Consider the following 19,362-nt stretch of genomic DNA (forward strand, 5'->3'; position numbering starts at 1 on the left):
GTGAAGCATGACTACCCACAAGCTCATGGGTGGCCATGCGAACAAATGTCTCTCAATTAGATTACCTCCTCACAAGAACCATCAGAGAACACTAATAGACTCCACCACCTTTAATTACACAATTGTCTGCAAAATGTCACATGCATTACTTTTAAATATCTAGGCCAGTCAAATTATAAACAAACATGCTGTTGACCATATCAGCTAGTTTAAATTGATTAAAGTGTTAGTATGCAGCAAATGTAATGATCAAATGTACAACATGGTGAATTATTTAATATTAAATATTTATTTATTGCAGCAAAGGCATGAATAAAAGAATGTTTAAAATAGCTACAAATGTAACGTGATACATATCAAGTAAATCCACAAACTGCAATAATGACATGAATTTTGATATTTGCAGACTAATAAGAACTAATAATATCAGATTCTTGTTTCAAAACCTATCCTGAACACTTCAATGGACATACACAATTCCTCATCCACAGCTCAAGTTAATAAATTAAGTAGTATTTGGCCACAATTAACAAATAGGCTATCATGCACTTAAATGCTTAACCTTTGAACCTAGAGCCTCACACTCACACTCACATACACACAGTCTAAGGCTGCTTATCCCAGGTTGGGAAGTGAAGAGCCGGAGTCTGGCCCGGCAGCGCAGGGTGTGGGGACACACCCAAGACGCGATGCCAGTCCGTCACAAGGCACCCCAAGAGGGACTCGAACCCCAGACCCACCAGAGAGCAGGACCTGGTCAAGCCCACTATGCCACTGCCCCCCCCCCCACCTGGAGCCTTTTGGTTAAAAGTTCAGAGTTTCACTAACAGCATCTAACAGCCCACAATGAACCTCTCCTAATTGCTCTGAAGCAAAACTCCAAAATCTACAACCTTGTAAAAATGCTTGTAGTCTGAAGGAAAGTAAGTGGAAGAATCAAATGGTACTTTGGACAGGCTGCTTCCCAGAGTCCTGGAATGGAGATAAATATAACTTTGTAGGACATATATTCTCCATGAGACCGTAGTGTTTTCTTGCATTGCAAAATGTGATACTTAGAATCATATGTATAATATACACACAGAGATAGTCATGTGATGTTTATGTACACTTAACAGAAACCAACTTAGTTTATGTACTCAGGTAAGAGGTTAAACAGAACACACACTGGCCAAGTCTCAGATGGAAAGCAAGGATACACCCTTGCAAAGGACTGGCTCAGGAACAACACCTGAGAACTGAAAAAGTTTACAGCCAAGGAACATAGCTAGTGATGGAAACCTTCACTACAAGCTACCTATAATCAAGACTAATGGAGACAGATGTATCCTACATTTTCCTGCATAGAAATTAATATAATAATATTTCATAAAACCTACACTGTAACATCCTTACATGAGAAACTAAAAATGAACTAACTTTTTTGGGGATGTCTTATTCGGTGGGGATCTGTATGCAGAACAATGAGCACAACATTTGATACATTTATAAAAGATTTTCCTTGCTGTTCTCACTTGAATGTTGTTGTCATCATCATTTTTTCATTAAATAATACCACTGTCTTTCAGTATTATGACTTATAAATTTTATATTTGTATGCTCAGCTGAATGACTTATGTGTTTGTAGAATGCTTCTGCAAAGATTTTTATTCACACCAAAGAAGCGTGCTTTGAGCGTGACAGAGAGCAGAACAGCTGTGGGCGGTGCGTGTGGGATGACTGAATTTAGTGGACCTGCTCTACAATACAACACCAGGGCGCAATTCTGCCTCCAAGCACTATGCTTCCCTGGACCAGAAAGAGAGCATGTCAGAGGGAGGAGGGGGGAGAGAAAAAGAAACAAAGAGATAGAGAGAGATTCATCCAGCTATATAATTCAGAATTCACCAGCCATGCTCACTTGCACATACAAAATAGTGAACTTCTACACCCTAATGTTTTTTGTCGATCTAGATTCCTAGTCCAAAATTCCATCCTTTACACTAGCTACATAAAACAGAAAATTTAACAATTTTCACTAGCGTCCACACTGTGTACCATTATGTGACTTTCTGGGCCAGAGCTGCACTGTTGTCTCATGACTAGCCTCACAAGGTCCTGAAAATGGATGGCGAAAATACACCATAAAGGGCATGGCTGTGAGACACCTTCTCCTTCATGGAACAAAGACTGGACTGGAATGGGAAGATAACCTTTCCAGATTAATAAACCACAAAAATTCAGTTATCCTCCTGACAGAAGTAAAAGTGCAAACAGAGCATGACCTACCTTTCATGTGCCAAGCCAAAACTATGGTTATAAACAACTGCTCTTACTATAAGGATGTACTTGTTAGTTTGAATTTCATGTCAGTAACATAGATAGACTGCAATATTGAAGGCAGCACAAGAACTGGCCTTCTACACCTAAACATAATTCACTAATATTGTGTGAACAAGTTGGAGGCTGTTGTCATAACCTCAGGCCGCTGTATAATCTATCCATCACCTGTCTCAATGGGTGGTGGCTACTTAATGCAGATGGAAAGGTACACTGCATGTCAGCTAGCATTACATGCCTCCTGCAGCCACAACAATAGAATGACCATGCAAATGAAGACAAAGTTACTATACAATGCAATACAGAAGACCCTTTTAGCGCTCTGATTATGGAGAATTGCCACAGTGAACTCCATGCTAAGCCATCTATTAATTCTGCAGCATGCGCATGCATTAACTGTAATAAAACAATGGGGTAGATAGGCCAGGGTATTCTCCCGAAAGCCATAAAGAACAGTTCTTTTCATATACAGACATGCATCACTTAACGACGGGGATACGTTCTGAGAAATGTGTCGTTAGGCGATTCTTGTTGTGTGAACATCACAGAGTGTACTTATACAAACCTAGATGGTATAGCCTCGATGCAGCATACTGTTATAAACTTTTTATAATTAGAAAGAGTACACTCTAAAATAACGATAAAAAGTACAGTATAGTAAATACATAAACCAGTAACGTAGGTGTTTATCATTATCAAGTATTATGTACTGTACATAATTGTATGTGCTATACTTTTATATGACCGGCAGCACAGTAGATTTGTTTACACTAGCACCACCACGAACCCAGGAGTAACACGTTGCACTACTACGTTACAACGGCTAGGATGTCGCTAGTCGATAAGAAGTTTTCAGATCCATTATAATCTTAAGGGACTACTGACGTATATGCGGTCAGTCATTAAGCGAAACGTCGTTAAGCGATGCATGACTGTAGTTTCATTCTGTATCATCGCTCATATTACTTACTTGGTGGGACCAACAGCTTTGCTGACTTATAACAGCCTACCTGTTGATGAGCTCATATCAGTAAATGAGGCCTAACTATTCATGATCCTTTAGTAGTTACTGAGTCCTAATATTTCATAAACTTATACCATTTTATGGGGCCTACTTCTTCAGACACCAATAACAGATGTAAAGGCCTAGCAATTTATGGGTTCGTAATGGGTGGTAAAATCTTCTTTTCATACTGATAACAGGATATAGGGCTTACCTCTTTATGGCCTTATAGCATATGATGGCAGTCAGCAGGAGAAAAGCCCCAGAGGCGCATCCCACAGAGCCCAATACAACCAAGTCCTTCCACCAAGGCTTCATCTGGGGCTCAGGAGCTTCTACCACTGCAAACAGAGAGCAAGGGATAAAGAAACACAGAGGATAAGGAGGTGGGTGAGCTTTCATGAGTTTTTACGTCAAAACTATCTCCTGTCATCATTTATAACAGTTTATTTGAGATGAACAGTTTTTTTAAGCAGGGAAAGTTCTCTGTTATATCTTAGCCAAAGTGGCAGAACAAGTTATCTGGAGGGGCTGGAAGCTTGTGACATCGAGTCCACATAGATTATGATGGCTAACCACAGTAACATTCCTTCCATGCATCGAACAGCACCCTCAGAATTGGGGTACCTTTAACTATGCTATAAATGACTGTAAGAACTCCTGGATCCTGCCTGGCTTGGTAGCAGACACTCATCTGAAGACCATTCATCATTTAACAATCCCAAAGGGTTTCATTTGCATGATTACACAAGTACTTCAGCATCCAGAGGTGACCATTCTAGCCTCCCTCCACTTTTAATTTCAATGACCCCAAAGATCCCAATTTCAGCAAAGGAGACCTCTAACTGCTTGATCCTTGAAACATGTTAGTTCAAGGAGCTCCACTCATCAAACAATGGTAGGCCAACAAGTCATTTCGGTGAATGGATCCTTCTTTTCCAATGCAGCAATAATCTGCTGTGGCTTAAAATAAGAAATGATACACATCTCCAAACAACAAGAAGATTGAACATCCCAATTCTTAACTTCACTACCCAGCAGCAAAATGAAAAATATTGCAAACAAGAGAACAGAATGCAGCATTTGTTCTGAACTGTTAACAGAATAAAGTTGGGACATAAATATAACTTGTTCTATTTTTAAGGCCGAACATTTATGGGGAAACCTTATATCTACTGAGATCAGAAGAACAACCTCCTCATATTAAGTCCAAACAACATCCACCACTGCCACTATTGCAAACCCATTAGTCCATTCCATGTAAACACAACACATTAATGAAAGCCATCTGCGGTTGGGCGGATTAAAACCTGAAATTGAACACACTGTTCCTCAGCCAGTTAGTCACGTCTTTAACGATAAACACAATTCAATCACGTGCACTTAAGTCCTTATCGGTGCTTCTCAGATTGGCTACTAGGTTGCTCAGATAATTCAGGGCAGAGGGTATGCCTGTTTCTGTTTCAGTACATGCTGAGATAAAACAGACTAGGATTCTTTGAACACAATTTGTGATTGTTATCACTGCTGCATCTGCCTTCCGCTCTTTCCTGCTTCCAAGAGTAGTAGGGAATGCAGGTACACCATGGCACTGATAAATCGAGGACATTTACAGTGAGCAAGTAATCTGAACAGTGCTAATTGATGCTGATTCTATTGAACATCTAATTTAAAATGGTTGCAACAAGTGACTGATGGTAGGGTTACAGCAGCTGGTGGGACCTATAGCACTCACAGGCTTATAACAACCAATGGGGCATACACACTTCATGAGCTTTTGCAAAGCACATAGTGGCATTCAGAAATGTCAGTTTGTTACTAATATCCCTCCTGAGTATAGCCTGGCTCATTGTGATATATCTATACAGTACTGCTGCATTACATTCTAAAATGGCAGAATTTTACAGGGGAAAGAAATGTGAGTTTGCCTTGCTTTCATTCTCAATCACTTTAATTAACATAAAGGTCAGAACTGTAAGAATATATTAGAATTTACCAAATAAAGGACAATTGAACTTTGCTTGTAATCCATAACATTAAAACTGAATTGAAACAGAGAATCCAGTATTGAAATACTGTATGACCTAAGGTAAAGTGAGCAGGCCAAAAAGTATGAAGATTTTCAAATTTTTCATTTGCAAAAAAGTAGCCCTTATGAACTCAAATTCAAAAGAAGACAAAGGAAAAACATATAAAACAAGAATATTCATATATTTCACTTCTGTCTTACACTGAAGCAGTTAATACATTCCAGAATCATTAACAACTGACTGCATATAGAAAGTTTATGCAAAGAGCAGGCAACATTGCTGATGCTGATAAATTTCAGACAGCAGTGAATTCAGACAGTCATTGAGCTGGTGAAATCAGCTTTTAACAGCTGTACCCTGAGTGGCATATTTTTTTCAATTGTCATTTGTTCCAAAAATAAGGTGATCAAGCCTGTTACGCCATCTGCCAATCAATCAGTGACACCTGCAGCCAGTCGGGGGAGCACCAGATAAAAGGCAGACCCGGAAGCTCTTTCTTCTGGAACCTCTGCATAGAGCACCCGCTGTGGTGTCCTTGTGTCCTTGTGTCCTTGTGTCCTTGTGTCCTTGTGTCCTTGTGTCCTTGTGTCCTTGTGTCCTTGTGTCCTTGTGTCCTTGTTTTTATAACAACGATTCTTGTTACTCCCTTTGGACCCCATTTGCTGATCTCCTTACCCTTGCCTGTTCTCTGACTAGTCTTTTGCCTGATCTCTTGGTTTACACACACACACACACACAAACACATTTTCTGAACCGCTTGTCCCATGCGGGGTTGCAGGGAGCCGGAGCCTACCCGGCAACACAGGGCGTAAGGCCGGAGGGGGAGGGGACACATCCAGGACGGGACGCCGGTCCGTCGCAAGGCACCCCAAGCAGGACTCAGTAAAACGAAAACGAGCACTGCTCTTGAGTTCGTCACTCTGTTCTCCCCGACAGCAATGACAGAAGGTTCCGGCTCTCATACAGACTCAGCAGAGTTCGCCCAAATGTGCAGCACCTTGGCGTTGCAGGGCACCCTCCTAGGAGCCCATGACCAGTCCCTCAGGCGTATTGAGGAGACGCTCAACGGGTTGATCTCCGGGCCAGTGGACTCCTTCAGACCGTGGAGGAAGCTGAAGAGACACCATCAGAGGGAGGTGTTTTGCCTGCACCCCCGACCACCCCACATCCAGAACCCCACATTGGCACCCCTGTTTGCTACGATGGGTCACCAGATCACTGCAAAGGGTTCCTGATGCAGTGTGAGTTAGTCTTCATCTGTTCTCCTCACATGTATCAAAACGATGAGGCCAAGATGGCTTTCCTGGGGGCTTTGTGCGCGTGCGCCAGCTAGCTCGCACTTGGGTAACGGTGGGTTGGGGCACGCGCACAAAGACCACTTATGCTGCCTTCTGGAAGAAATTCAAGGCGGTGTTCAATTACCAACTCTCCAGCTGCGCAGCCAGCGTTTATCCCTTGCGCTTGCAACAGGGCACTTGGACCGTGGTCGAGTATGCCCTAGAATTCCGGTCACTGGCAGAACAGAGCGGATGGAACACCGCATCCCTCCTGGCCAGCTTCCGGAATGAATTCCAGCCCTGGCTCCAGGCTGAGCTGGTGTAGCGTGAGGAGGAGTGGACATTCGACCGCTTTGTGGAGATGGTGGGGACGGCGGACAACCTCGCCCGGGACCATACCCCATGACGGTGGACGGCTGCTCCAGCCCTCGCTTCCCAAGACAAAGAACTGGAACCAATGCAACTCAGGCAGGGCAGATTGGACCCCAAGGAGAGACGGTGTCGGCATCCAGGATCACCTGTATGTCTACTGCGGTGCTCCAGACCACTTTCGCTAGGCCTGCCCAATGTGGACCCCATGAGGAACCTGTCCAGGATCACAGGTGAGTCCCTGGGGTAGGTCCGGGAAACTCACAGTACCTATAGACATAGCCTGGGAAGGGAACCAACTGGATACCCGCGCTTTGGTAGACTCTGGGGCAGCCGGCTGTTTCATGGACATAAGAGTTCAATCGAGCAAACCACATCCCGGGCCAAGACTGTGACTTTACGTTATGAGTCAGCACCCCGGATGGCCAGCCCTTGGACTCAGGAGTGGTTGACCGTTGCACAGAGGCTCTCCGGGTCATGATTGGGGCATGTCACCATGAGGACCTGGTCTTTTCTCTGATTCGGGCCCCAGACACCCCAGTTATCCTTGGTTTCCCCTGGTTGGTCCGACATGACCCGGTGTTCCAGTGGAGTACGAGGGAACTGGTGTCATCGAGTGACCGATGTTCGCACTCCTGTTTGCTGCTTCAGTGTCGCGCTACGTCGGTAGAGGGGGTGGCAGGGCTCCCCCCAGTGAAGGTTCCACGGGAGTACAGGGACCTCCATGAAGTCTTCAGCAAGGCCTGAGCAGTTGAGCTCCCACTGTCATAGGCCCTGGGACTGTCTGATTGACCTCCTGCCTGGGACCACTACGCCATAGGGCCGTGTGTATCTCTTGATCCCTTGTTCCTACCCAAACAGAAGGCCATGGAGGAGTACATCACCGAGGCCCTGAACCTGGGAATCATAAGGCCCTCCACATCACATGCCTCCGCTGGGTTCTTTTTTGTTGGTAAGAAGGACGGAGGTCTGCGCCCCTGCATTGACTTTCGGGGGTTGAACGCCATCACGGTCTGGTACCCACACCCATTGCCCCTTATCACCGCCACCTTGGAGAGGATCCACGGGGCAACCATATTTACTAAATTAGACCTTAGAAGTGCGTATAACTTCATTCGTATCTACCAGGAGGACGAGTGGAAAACAGTATTTGGCACCTCCCTGGGTCATTATGAATATCGGGTTATACCGTTTGGTCTATCTAATGCTCCCTCAGTCTTCCAGGCTTTCGTGAATCACATCCTCAGGGATTTCATCAACCAGTTTGTGCTGGTCTACCTGGGCAACATCCTGATCTTCTCTCAGACCTGAAAGGAACACATCAATCAGGTACAGGCTGTCCTGCGTTGGCTCTTCCCCACCAACTCTATGTCAAATGGGAGAAGTGCTTGTTTCATCAGCGACAGGTGTCCTTCCCGGGCTACATTCTGAGTGCAGAGAGGGTTGCCATGGACCCCCAGGAAGTTAGCACCATGACAAACTGGTCAAGACCAACCACAGTGAAGGCACTCCAACGCTTCCTGGGGTTTGTGAATTTCTATCAACGTTTTATTCGTAGTTTCAGCACCTTTGCAACCGCCCTTACTGCGCTCACCACAACCAAAGGCCCCCAGTTGCTCTGGAGTGAAGCTGCAGAGGGGTGTTCTGGGTCTTGAAGGCTTGCTTCACCTCTGCTCCGGTGCTGAAACACCCCAACCCCTCCCTGCCATTCGTGATTGAGGTGGATACCTCACTCATGGGAGTAGGGGTTGCTTTTTCCCAAAGGCAGGGGAGCCCACCAAAACTCTACTCCTGTTCCTACTTCTCCCGTAAACTTTCATCAGCTGAACGCAATTACAACATTGGGAATCGAGAACTCCTGGCCATGAAGCTGGCGCTTGAGGAATAGCAGCACTGGCTCGAGGGTGTGGTCCACCCCTTCCTAGTGTTGACAAACCACCACAACCTTGAGTATCTGGAAAAGGCCCGCTGGCTTAATAACCACCAGGCTTGCTGGGCCTTGTTTTTCACCCGGTTCACGGTCTCATACAGGCCGGGGTCCAAAACACCAAGGCCGACGCCCTGTCCCAAACCCACGACCATGAGTCCGCACCGGAAACCCCAGAGCGCATCCTTCTCAAAGGGTGCTTGGTCGCCCCAGTGCCCTGGCAGTTTTTCCAGGAGCTACAGACAGCCCAAGCCTCAAACGGCTCCACTGGGCAAACCTGATAGGAAGGAATACATGCCCACCCAAATGCGGTCTGTGCTGTTGCAGTGGGCACATGACTCCCCCACCTCCAGACACCCAGGCATCTGGCAGACTCTGTCTCTTTTGCAAATGCGATTCTGGTGGCCCTCCATGTCCGAGGACGTCAGGGAATATGTGGAGGCCTGTGCTACATGTTCCCAGGCCTGGTCCCTGACTCTGAAGCCTGCGGGCTTCCTGGAACCCCTGCCACGTCCATGGTCACATGTAGCGATCGACTTCCTGGTGGATCTCCCTGCGTCTGATGGTAAGACCGTGGTTCTCACATTAGTGAACCGTATCTCGACGGCCTGCCCCCTGATCCTTCTCCCCAAGCTGCCGACTGCCTTGGAGACGGCCAAGGTCCCATTTCACCAGGTGTTTCAGCTGTTCGGGTTGCCCAAGGATATCATTTCGGACCGGGGACCTTAGTTCACCTTGCGGTTGTGGAGGGCCTTCCGAGAACATTTGGGAGTCAAGGTGAGCCTTACCTCTGGATACCACCTTCAGACCAATGGCCAAGCTGAACGCCTTCAACAGGACATCGCACAATACCTGTGCACAAATTGTGCCCAGAAACAACAGTGGGCCCGGTACCTGCTCTGGGCCAAATATACACTCAATGCATTGTCCCACACTGCCACTGGGCTTCCCCCTTTCAGTGTGTACTGGGGTATCAGCCAGCTTTATTCCTGTGGCAGAGCCCTCCTAGCCAGGTCCCAGCAATGGAGGACTGGCATCGAGACAGCAGTGAGACATGGCGGTCCGTTCCAGACCACCTCCGGGCAAGCACAGAGCGGTACAAGCAGCAGGCTGACCTCCATCGACGGACCCTGTCCTTTGTGCCCAGGCAACGTGTCTGGCTCTCTACCTGGGGTTTCTGGTTGCGTCTCCCCTCGAGAAAGCTGTGGCCAAGGTACATTGGCCTGTATAGGGTCCTTCGCTGGATCACGCCGGTCACATACAAACTCCCACGTGTCCCTCCTTAAGCCTTGTGGGACCTCTCTCCTCCAGCTGACCACCTTGGGTTCTCTGTCCCCTCCGGTGCAAGTCAAGGGGGATACTGTGTACAACATCAGGGCCTTGCTGGACTCCTGATGTCAGCGTAGGGTGCTGCAGTACCTGGTCGATTGGGAGGGCTACAGCCTGGAGGAACAATCCTGGGTGAGCGCTTATGACATTCTGGACCCTGAGCTAATCGCTGCTTTCCACAGGGACCATCCGGAGCGACCGGGGCCTCATTCCCGGGGACGCCCTCCTTCTCAGCGTAGGGCGGGGGGGGCAGTCGGGGGAACACCAGATAAAAGGCAGACCTGGAAGCTCTTCTTTGTGGAACCTCTGCAAAGAGCAACCGCTGTGCTCCGTGTTCAACTTGTGTCCTGTTTCCCTCATGCTTGCTTCCCTGATTTTTCTGATCTTTTGCCTGGCTTTCCTGATGACAATTGTTGTTACTCCTTTTGGACCCCATTTGCTGATCGCCTGACCCTCGCCTGTTCTCTGACTACTCTTTTGCCTGACCCCTTGGCTCAATAAAACGAGAACGAGCACTGCTCTTGAGTTCGTCGCTCTGTTCTGCCTGGCGGCAATGACAAAGCCAAACATCAAAAAAATTTCTCATTTCATACCAAATTAATTTTTATTTTACAGGCACTACATATAAATTTATTGGTTAAACACAGGGTGAAAATGTTTGAGCTAAGATAAACAACACAATAAAATAGTTTTATGAACTAAAACAGAAAGATAGGTTTTAAACTGTAACAAACCAAAGACGTTTATGGGGCTTTTTCACTCGTCCTTTGCCTGACAAGAAATCTGATGCTCATCCTCATGCTGAGTCCCTTTGAATCTTACAAGAAGTCCATCCACTGCTGGAGTTCATATTTCACAGATCACCACTTAAAACCATATGGATTCTCCCCTGTGTTGTTCATTGTCATCATGGCTGCTGCAAAGACATTCCGCCACAGAAATGTGCCAACGCCTGGCACAGCCCTTATAAATTATTTTTCTGCATTTGAACACTAAAAATAAGGCTTATTTATCAAATTCAAGCTCACCGAAACTGACGTCATTAGCTGCACAGTAAACACTTAGGAGATAATTGGATAAAATCTTTGATGTGGTGCAATCAGTCAGGCACCACAAAGAATCACAACCCCACCATGTATTTTACAGAATGCCATCTGGACAGATGCATTTTCTTAGATCTGCCAGCTTAGTTTAACCAAAGGCGTGAAGAGGGAACAGCAGGAAGAATGTCATTAACAGGAAGCAGGAATACCAAGCTGCATTAGACCATAACCACAACCTCAGTGAATTAGGGTGTCTATTATAAAAAGCTGTTTTCGTACCTGCACTAGAGGTTAATGTATTTACTAGTCTCTTAGAGTGTGCTTCCAAACTGATAACAGGTGAAGAACTGATGGCAAGAGATTTAAAGACAACTCAATACTTCGGCCTGAAAAGACACTTACTAATAAAAAGTACAAAATAACTAATAATTGAGCTCTTTGGTCAAGAAGTATTAGGAATTAAATCCAATTCCATGCTGGGCCTTCTTGCTTAGTTCTTTAAAAGGGGCATTTGAGCTCTTTGGTACTTACCTGGTTCTAAATACTCTGAACAAAGTGAGACAAGGAAATACAAGAGGCTGGTGACAGAAAACCATGGTTTTAGGTCCTGGAAGCCGCACCATCACCATTCTTTTACATGCATACCAACATTCATGTTTGTATCATTTGTAAATTGGTTACAGGAGCGTAATCTTTATAAGTTCAGTGATTAAAAAGGTGAGCTATTAGTGAGGTTACCATGGCAGCACCAGGGTGTGGATGCTGAAGTATACAGGCATGGCTGGTGACTGCTGGGCTTTCCTCAACAACGGCAGACACATCTGTCTGCACCTAACCCTGGTGCAATTATCTGTATCATTTATGTTAAGAAAATACATTACTGCCTGTTCAGTAGGGTGGGAAATAGACCAGGCACCATAATTATCATGAAACTAAGCAAAGGAGAAAAAGGGATGTAAACTGGAAAAAAGCCAGCCGTTCCATCCTCTCAGGTGATGCTGTGGAGCCAGGCAGCAGGAGAGATCTACAAAGATTAGTTCATGAAAGCCCTGCCACTACTCTGTAATCCCCCTTTAATGAAAGTGATGGCAGGCCCAAGCAGTGTTGTTACTGTGGTGTGCCCTTCCACTGTGGTTGCTGCCACACTTCATTAGTGCCACACCTGCCATATGCCACAGCTCTCCAGCATGGTGACGGGCCCTTGCCATTCCCACTATGGCCAGGGCTCAATGGCAAATCCCCACTTCCCTTCCACGGTGGCATTTGGAATTGAGGTACAGAAGAGCACAAGGGGCTGCCTTATGATACAAAAGTGCAAGGCTCCTGTGAGGCTAGAACTGTCATTTGGCTTGAAGCAAACCAATCAAGGAAGAGTGATCAGATAGCAGCGGACCTCATCAAGAAAATCCTGAAATGCAGAGTTTGAGCTACTATGGCTCTCTGCCCCACCCACCCTGCCCAAATCACAGCCCATGATCACCGCAGTTGTCAAGGAGCCTCCAGAGTACAAAAATTGATTGCTCAAGGCAATCTGTTGTGGGGAGAGGAAGGTGGGGGCAGTGAAAAGCTCAAAAGAAATAATAGGGAGGAGTCATTTTGAAAAAACAAACTGGATCAGTTATTTTCCAGCAATTACATCCGGAGCAGATTTAAAAAAAAAAAAAAAAATCAATCTACTGCACGCTGAATATTTAAAGCCCAAGGATATTTATGTCTGCTTTAGCCAGGATCATATTAAGGCAGAAGGAAGGCTGAGGATTGCTGGAGACAAGGAGCCAAACAGGCCTCTGCAAGCTCCCTTCACATCTGATAAAGGTCATTCGCTCAAATGAGCAGCGTGGGCTGGAGCCCGAGACACAACGAGCCAAATTAAATGATGAAGGCCCTTTTAGGGGATCTGCCTTCCAAAGCCATCAATGGAAAAATAAGTGACTAATGAGGCCGAAACACTAGTGATTTCATTGGCCATGCGGTCAAGATGAAGGCTAACCTAAAATAAACATCCTGATTGTTTTTCCCTGGATAAAGTCGTTACATTACAATGGAAAATCTGTAGCCCCTCTGCTCTGCATTTACATTGAGGGACTTGCTGAGTAGAGTAGGAAAGTCTTGGGGTCATGGGAAGCAGTGAGAATGCAACGTTTATGCTATTCTCTTAATTCAGCTTAAAACCTAAACACTTGTAGCCATTTGTTTTTCAGCTAACAAGGAAGTACCAACTCTTACGGTTCAAGTCTGCCATCTCCAACAACATGCAACTCCTGCATTTCAAAGTGCTCAAATGCTGGGAGATGAGAACCAGAAGAAGTAAAACAGAAAAAACCAGCTATAAGACTAAGGCTATTAACAACATGAAAGTACTCAGCACACTATATTTGTAACTCATCTTCTTCAGCTTTATAGAAAATAGGCTCTATGTGGATACTTTTACTGAACACAATGTACAAGTCAAGTTAGTCTAACTGGTGTTCTAGCTCACTGCAAAAGTCTATCACTGTAACAGTGACTTTATGTTTATTGATGATAATCTAGATTTACACTTATTTACTTTGGTGAATCGTTTCTCCAAAGTGATGTACAATATTAAGGTGCTTACAATGACTTAATCATTTATACAGCAGGGTACTTTTTACTGGGAGAATTTATGGTAAATACCACGCTCAAAGGTACTACAGCAGGAGGTGGTTTTCAAACTTGGGCCCTTTGAGTACAAGGTAGTAGAGGCAGTACAAGACAGCCTGTGCCACGCTACCTGCTGCCCATATGATAGGCAAATGCTTTGTTTATGAGGTTCCATACTTGCTCAGTACGAAGTGATACCCCAATCTGTTGTATCATGCTGTCAGTCTGCTTCCTGATGTTGACCAGTTGGAAAGGCACTGGAATGATCAGGTGGGCGAGGCTGCAAAAATCCTGGTACAGCAGAGACTACTACCTACTGTACAATCCATCACAGCACTAAGAACTCTTTGCTCAGCTATTCTGGGTTTGCAACTCTAAGGAGTCACAATGTAAGGATCACTCATGTAACTAATATTACTGGCTATTGTAGTACAGTATAGTAATGCATTAGGATGAAGACCACGTTGTGAAAGCAGATTGGGCTGGAAGCACTTAAAGAAGAAACACAGACACTTCTTAGGGACACCGACTTCAATGTATATCTCGCTTGATGATTAAACACCCAAAAATTATGCTCCAGAGTCATCAGATAGTAAGCTAGTATGTGAACTGATGCATGAAGGACCATAAATCCCACTCTAAGTGAACCTCCAGTCATCTTACACCTAGTATTTACAAATAACCTACTTATGTTAACTTTTGATTAGATGACTGCTCACATTGTGAGACAAAATTAATAAAAACAATCATTTTTACTGCTCAGCTCCAACTTCAGCTTAGTCATGAGTGATTATCTGCCAAATGTGTTTGGATGTCTTTAAAAGCATGTAAGGGTCTGGTTGTTGCTTTTTTCACATGAATCCATGACAAAATAAATTCCATCTTCAGAAGAGGAGCAGCTTCTTGTACGTTTCAGCTGGCGTGTGAAAGGACAGGCCGTCATCCCAGCGGCCCTCAGGGAGGCAGGCTGACGAGTGAAAGAAAAGGACCCGTCATATCAAACCACGGGCCGCCACATTAATGCGCCGTGTATCCACTATTACTGAAGGCTTTGTCAACAAGACAGACCACACATTATTAAAAATGAAAACAAACTCCGGGAAAAAAAGGATGACTGTACAGTTTTAGCACAGGCTTTGAAAATAAATCAGACAGTATTTTTAGATTCTTGTCACCATATGAAAAAATAGCATAAAAGCAGCCCACAAAAAGAGATTAAAATATGTCACTAAGATTTTGTAAAGGTAATTACTGGGAAGATGGGAGTGGGTAGAAATCTGGAAAACAGCTGCTAAATATAAAAATAGCTAAAAATAGCATACTGTCTGGTACATAAAAGTATTAAAGATATTTGCCAGTAACTTTACAGCTATCAATGTAATGGTTTAAAAATGAGCTGAGATAGAATATTTAAAAAAAGTAGATTAGAATATATTAAAAAATTGATCATTCTGCACAGGGGGTGACTTCAGAGAAAGTATCAAGAGGACTATCAGTTCATTAATATTATCTATGGTGTTTCAGTTCTCTATAACATCCACTGCTTTTTTGTATAAATGTTACATGGTATCAGTACCCCACTAAAAAAAATACTTATAATGGCACTCTTAATGGAAGTCTTTGGAGGGAGGATTCACTAAGGCCCACCTCACCCCCACCTAACAGTTTTTCCCTCATATATTGTTAATGCACTCTTCAGCTGATTTTATCTGGTCTGCTCGCCCAGGAAAGGGTCTTGGCTGCTTTAGATCAGTTGCTCATTGATGGAGCAATTGGGTCAAACGGTTAAATGCCACATGGTGCCTTATTCAACCGAGTCACAGGGCCACCTGGGGCTCTGAAACATCTATGCTCACACCTTGCAATCTGAGTCCTAAGTGCTCTCTCTGCTGTTTTCTCTCACTCTGTCTGCCTTTCTGTCTCAGACAGAGCTGAGGTCAACAGTGACGCCACTGCAATTGGCTGTATGATACCGTGCAGGGCTGCTTAAAGGACTGTGTGCGCCCTGCAGCACAGAGGGTGCGTGTGCAAAGCCGCATGGCTGGCCCTCACTCTTAGGCCTGGCACTGTGCCATCCACTCCTGGAGCCTGCCAGCCAATCCAGGCTCCCCTCTCGAAACAATAACACAGTGCACAGATTCTGTCAGTGCCTGACAAAAGCGGACATTCTGCTATTTCTGAACCATTCCAGGCAGGGATGTTTGTGCCGTCCGTCTCCCCTACAAGTGCCAGAATCATCGGACATGGAGGGGGACTCAATGGACAGACATTGCACCGGTAGAAACCAATATCGGCTTTACTTCTATTGAGCAAAGTGCAGGAGAGGCTCATGTGATAATGCCATGGGATAAACTCCCACACTGAGCATAGTAAGGCCGGCCACAAATCAGGACACGTCCTTTCCAATCCGACAAGTCAAAAAAGCCACGTCGAATATTAAAAGCACCGCCAACGAACCAAAACTCACTTTTAATCCGCAGTTTTGTCAACGGCTGTAGGATTTAATGCAGTCAGGCTAAGGAGTCATTTAATTGTGATAAGGCTCTCTCACTTGGTGGGACTGAGTCAGTTTTTAAGAATAGGGACAATGTCTGCCTACTTTGCTCATTTAAAAATTTTATCATTCCCTCCTTGTAGATAGGTGTGGGCTCTTTCATGGTTCCCAGCTCCCATGCATATTCATAAGTTATTTTTAAGACCAGGGGACTTAGCACTTAATTCAGTCCCAGGGGCTATGCACATGGACTGCTCAAAACGGAAAAACTACCCTCCAGACTTCACTACTCTTCATATTCCTTCAGTTTCATCCTCAGCAATTTCAAATTATATCTGGAACTAAGACTAAATTCTGAATATTTTAACCTTTTTTTCTGAAACCTTTAGTTAAATGAGACTGTTTTTCCACAGTTTGTACCATTTTAAGCAAAGCAGTGTGTAGCAAGATGTGGTGGCGTGGAGGGTTCAACCAGTACCCACTGTGTGGCAGGCCTGGGGTTTGAGCCTTGCTTGGGATGCCTTGTGATGGACTGGTGTCCCATCCTGGATGTGTCCCCTCCCACTTCAGCCTTGCGCCCTGTGTTACCAGGTAAGGCTCCAGCTCACCGCAACCCCGCTTGGAACAAGTGGTTGTTGACGATGGATGGGGTGTAGTAATTTAGGAACTGGACTTTATATCATATATTGGCAACTGAATTGATGAATTACTGCTCTATGGGTCAGACAGGAATTTCACAGAATAAGACTTGTTTTAGTAAATTGACAACAGCATAAGCACATTAAAGAATTTTAAGTTGTAGGTTACAAAGGCTATGTCTGAATCAGCTGAGCAAGTGTAAACAGTTAAATTCCCAAAAATAAGGCAATATGGTCTGTATGCGATGAGAGACTCTCTTTTGTGGTGGAACATAAATGTGGGCTGAAAAGCAACACCATGAGGAGACAATATGTCTACTTTACTTGGGAATATTTGAGAATTATTTAACTACAAGATGATATGAGTCCAAAAAGCAAAAAGAACTGGCAAAATTCCCGGGAAAAAACACCCTGGAATACACTGAATACCGCTACTGAGGACAGAGTATTCCATCAAAGATCTACAAAACTCATCACAGACAAAACACAACAGCTAAAACTAGTAATCATATTTCCAAAGGGTGCACATTTATTCTGGACATATTGATTAAAGAATTTCCCCATAAAGACACCAGCGTGTAAAATGTGCAGGCCCCCAAAATGAGAGCTTCTAAGAAAATTTAGCAGTAAAGTTGATTGAATGCACTGCGAGCAATAACTGGCCTGTATTTCAAGGCAGTACTCATTATTCCTCAAGGGACCTTGTTAATGCCTGCTGAGACAGTTTAGACAGTTCAGTTATGGCTGATATTTCCATCTTGCCTCTGATATTTGTTTCAGTTGTTGCAGTAATTTCACAGAACTAAAAAGAATTTACCCGTCCTGGGTGTGTCCCCTCCCCCTCCGGCCTTCCGCCCTGTGTTACCGGATAGGCTCCGGTTCCCCGCAACCCCGTATGGGACAAGCGGTTCTGAAAATGTGTGTGTGTGTGTGTAAAAAGAATTTATGCCCTTGATGGCCCCCCATGCAAAAAAGATAAAAAAAACTTTGAATCAGGAGGTTGATGGCTAAGTTTGGGGTTCAGAAGGGGGTCTAATTAGCACTATTTAAGTATCCTCCCACTTAATTCTGTTTGCCTGGACTGTCATCACAAGGGTGATCTGATCCCAAGAACCATGGAGCGTGGTGTTCCTACACTAAAGCTCCCCAACATAATACACCTGCACTTCACTGAGCCTTAGATGAGACAGTAAAAGCTGACAAACCAAAATCTGTTTTTTTTAATTAAATTGTGTATTAGATTAACAGTATTGTTAGGGGTACGCTTACAGATCATCTAAGGGTAGCAACACAACACTGTGTCAAATAGCACTCTAAAATATCCACATGTTTCCACTAACACCTGAATTTGGGAAGGGAAGGGAGGGGTGCTTACCGGTGGAAACCAGCAGCCTTGGTGGTGGCGGTGGTGGAGGTGGGGGAGGTAGAGGAGGATAGGGCCTACACTGGCATGCCAGCTGGCATGCATCATTCATCTTTGCAGCCACGGTGCGTGAGCATGACTTCTGCAGATCCCCCTGAGTACACTGCAACAAGGAAAGGAAGACACGATGGATTCATGTGGGCGAACATTAGGTACATCAGCAGAAACCCAAACTAAATTCTTCATTAGAGACGGCTGATGACAGCTGAAATTTTGAGCTAGTACAGTGGTTAGAGCTGTCGACTACAGTTGAAGGACTGTGGTCAGAATCTCCGCTCCCGCATAAGTACCACTCTGCAAGGTGATACAGTAAAGAAAAGCAAACCCAGCAGCATCAGTGGGTAAATGACTGCAAGTAACTTGATATCTAACCATAACATTGTAAGTCAGCTTAGACAAAGGTCCAGATGAATGGAATGGCTAAATGAATACATGTAAAATGTAATGAAGAAGGTGCTTCTCACAATAACCATGTGAGAAAACCCCTCCTTGCATGCTGAACAGTCACTGTGAGGCTGTGGGCGAAGAGTGGAAGCCCAGCCGCCCACTGCAGATCCAGCATGGCCACTATGCCTCAGTGGAGGGAGGATTTTCCTCCTACTGAAAGCCCCGGGAGCCACAGGCCTCTCCACTGAAGGGCCGCCCACCAGCATCGTGGGCGCCCAAGCCTCGCTCTCTTCCCAAGGGAGAGTGAGCAGCCGGCCAGTGAAACATCAAGGGACGGTCCTGGCAGCTGCGCTGCACAGCTGAGCCAGGGGCTGCCGCATGGCTGCGCAGATCCACACGCCCAGCGTGGGCAACTGAGTGAGGCTGTGGTAGAAGCCCCAGGGCTCCCACACAGGGAATGGCTACACACAGAAGGTTTCCCCCTACACTACATGTAGTAGG

General features: G+C 45.2%; 1 protein-coding gene across 1 annotated transcript in view; it reads right to left on the minus strand.

Annotated features, from left to right (window-relative positions):
* The window catches only part of prima1 (proline rich membrane anchor 1), a 33,751-nt gene that overhangs the window by 12,334 nt on the left and 2,055 nt on the right, over positions 1-19,362 (minus strand). The window contains exons 2-3 of the mRNA XM_018727282.1: positions 18,427-18,577; positions 3,537-3,663 (exon numbers count right to left, since the gene is read on the minus strand). Coding sequence (XP_018582798.1) covers positions 3,537-3,663; positions 18,427-18,577 — 278 coding nt within the window. The remainder of the gene's footprint in view (positions 1-3,536; positions 3,664-18,426; positions 18,578-19,362) is intronic.

This window comes from Scleropages formosus, chromosome 15, assembly GCF_900964775.1.
Source record: "Scleropages formosus chromosome 15, fSclFor1.1, whole genome shotgun sequence".
NCBI classification, from domain to species: Eukaryota; Metazoa; Chordata; class Actinopteri; order Osteoglossiformes; family Osteoglossidae; genus Scleropages; species Scleropages formosus.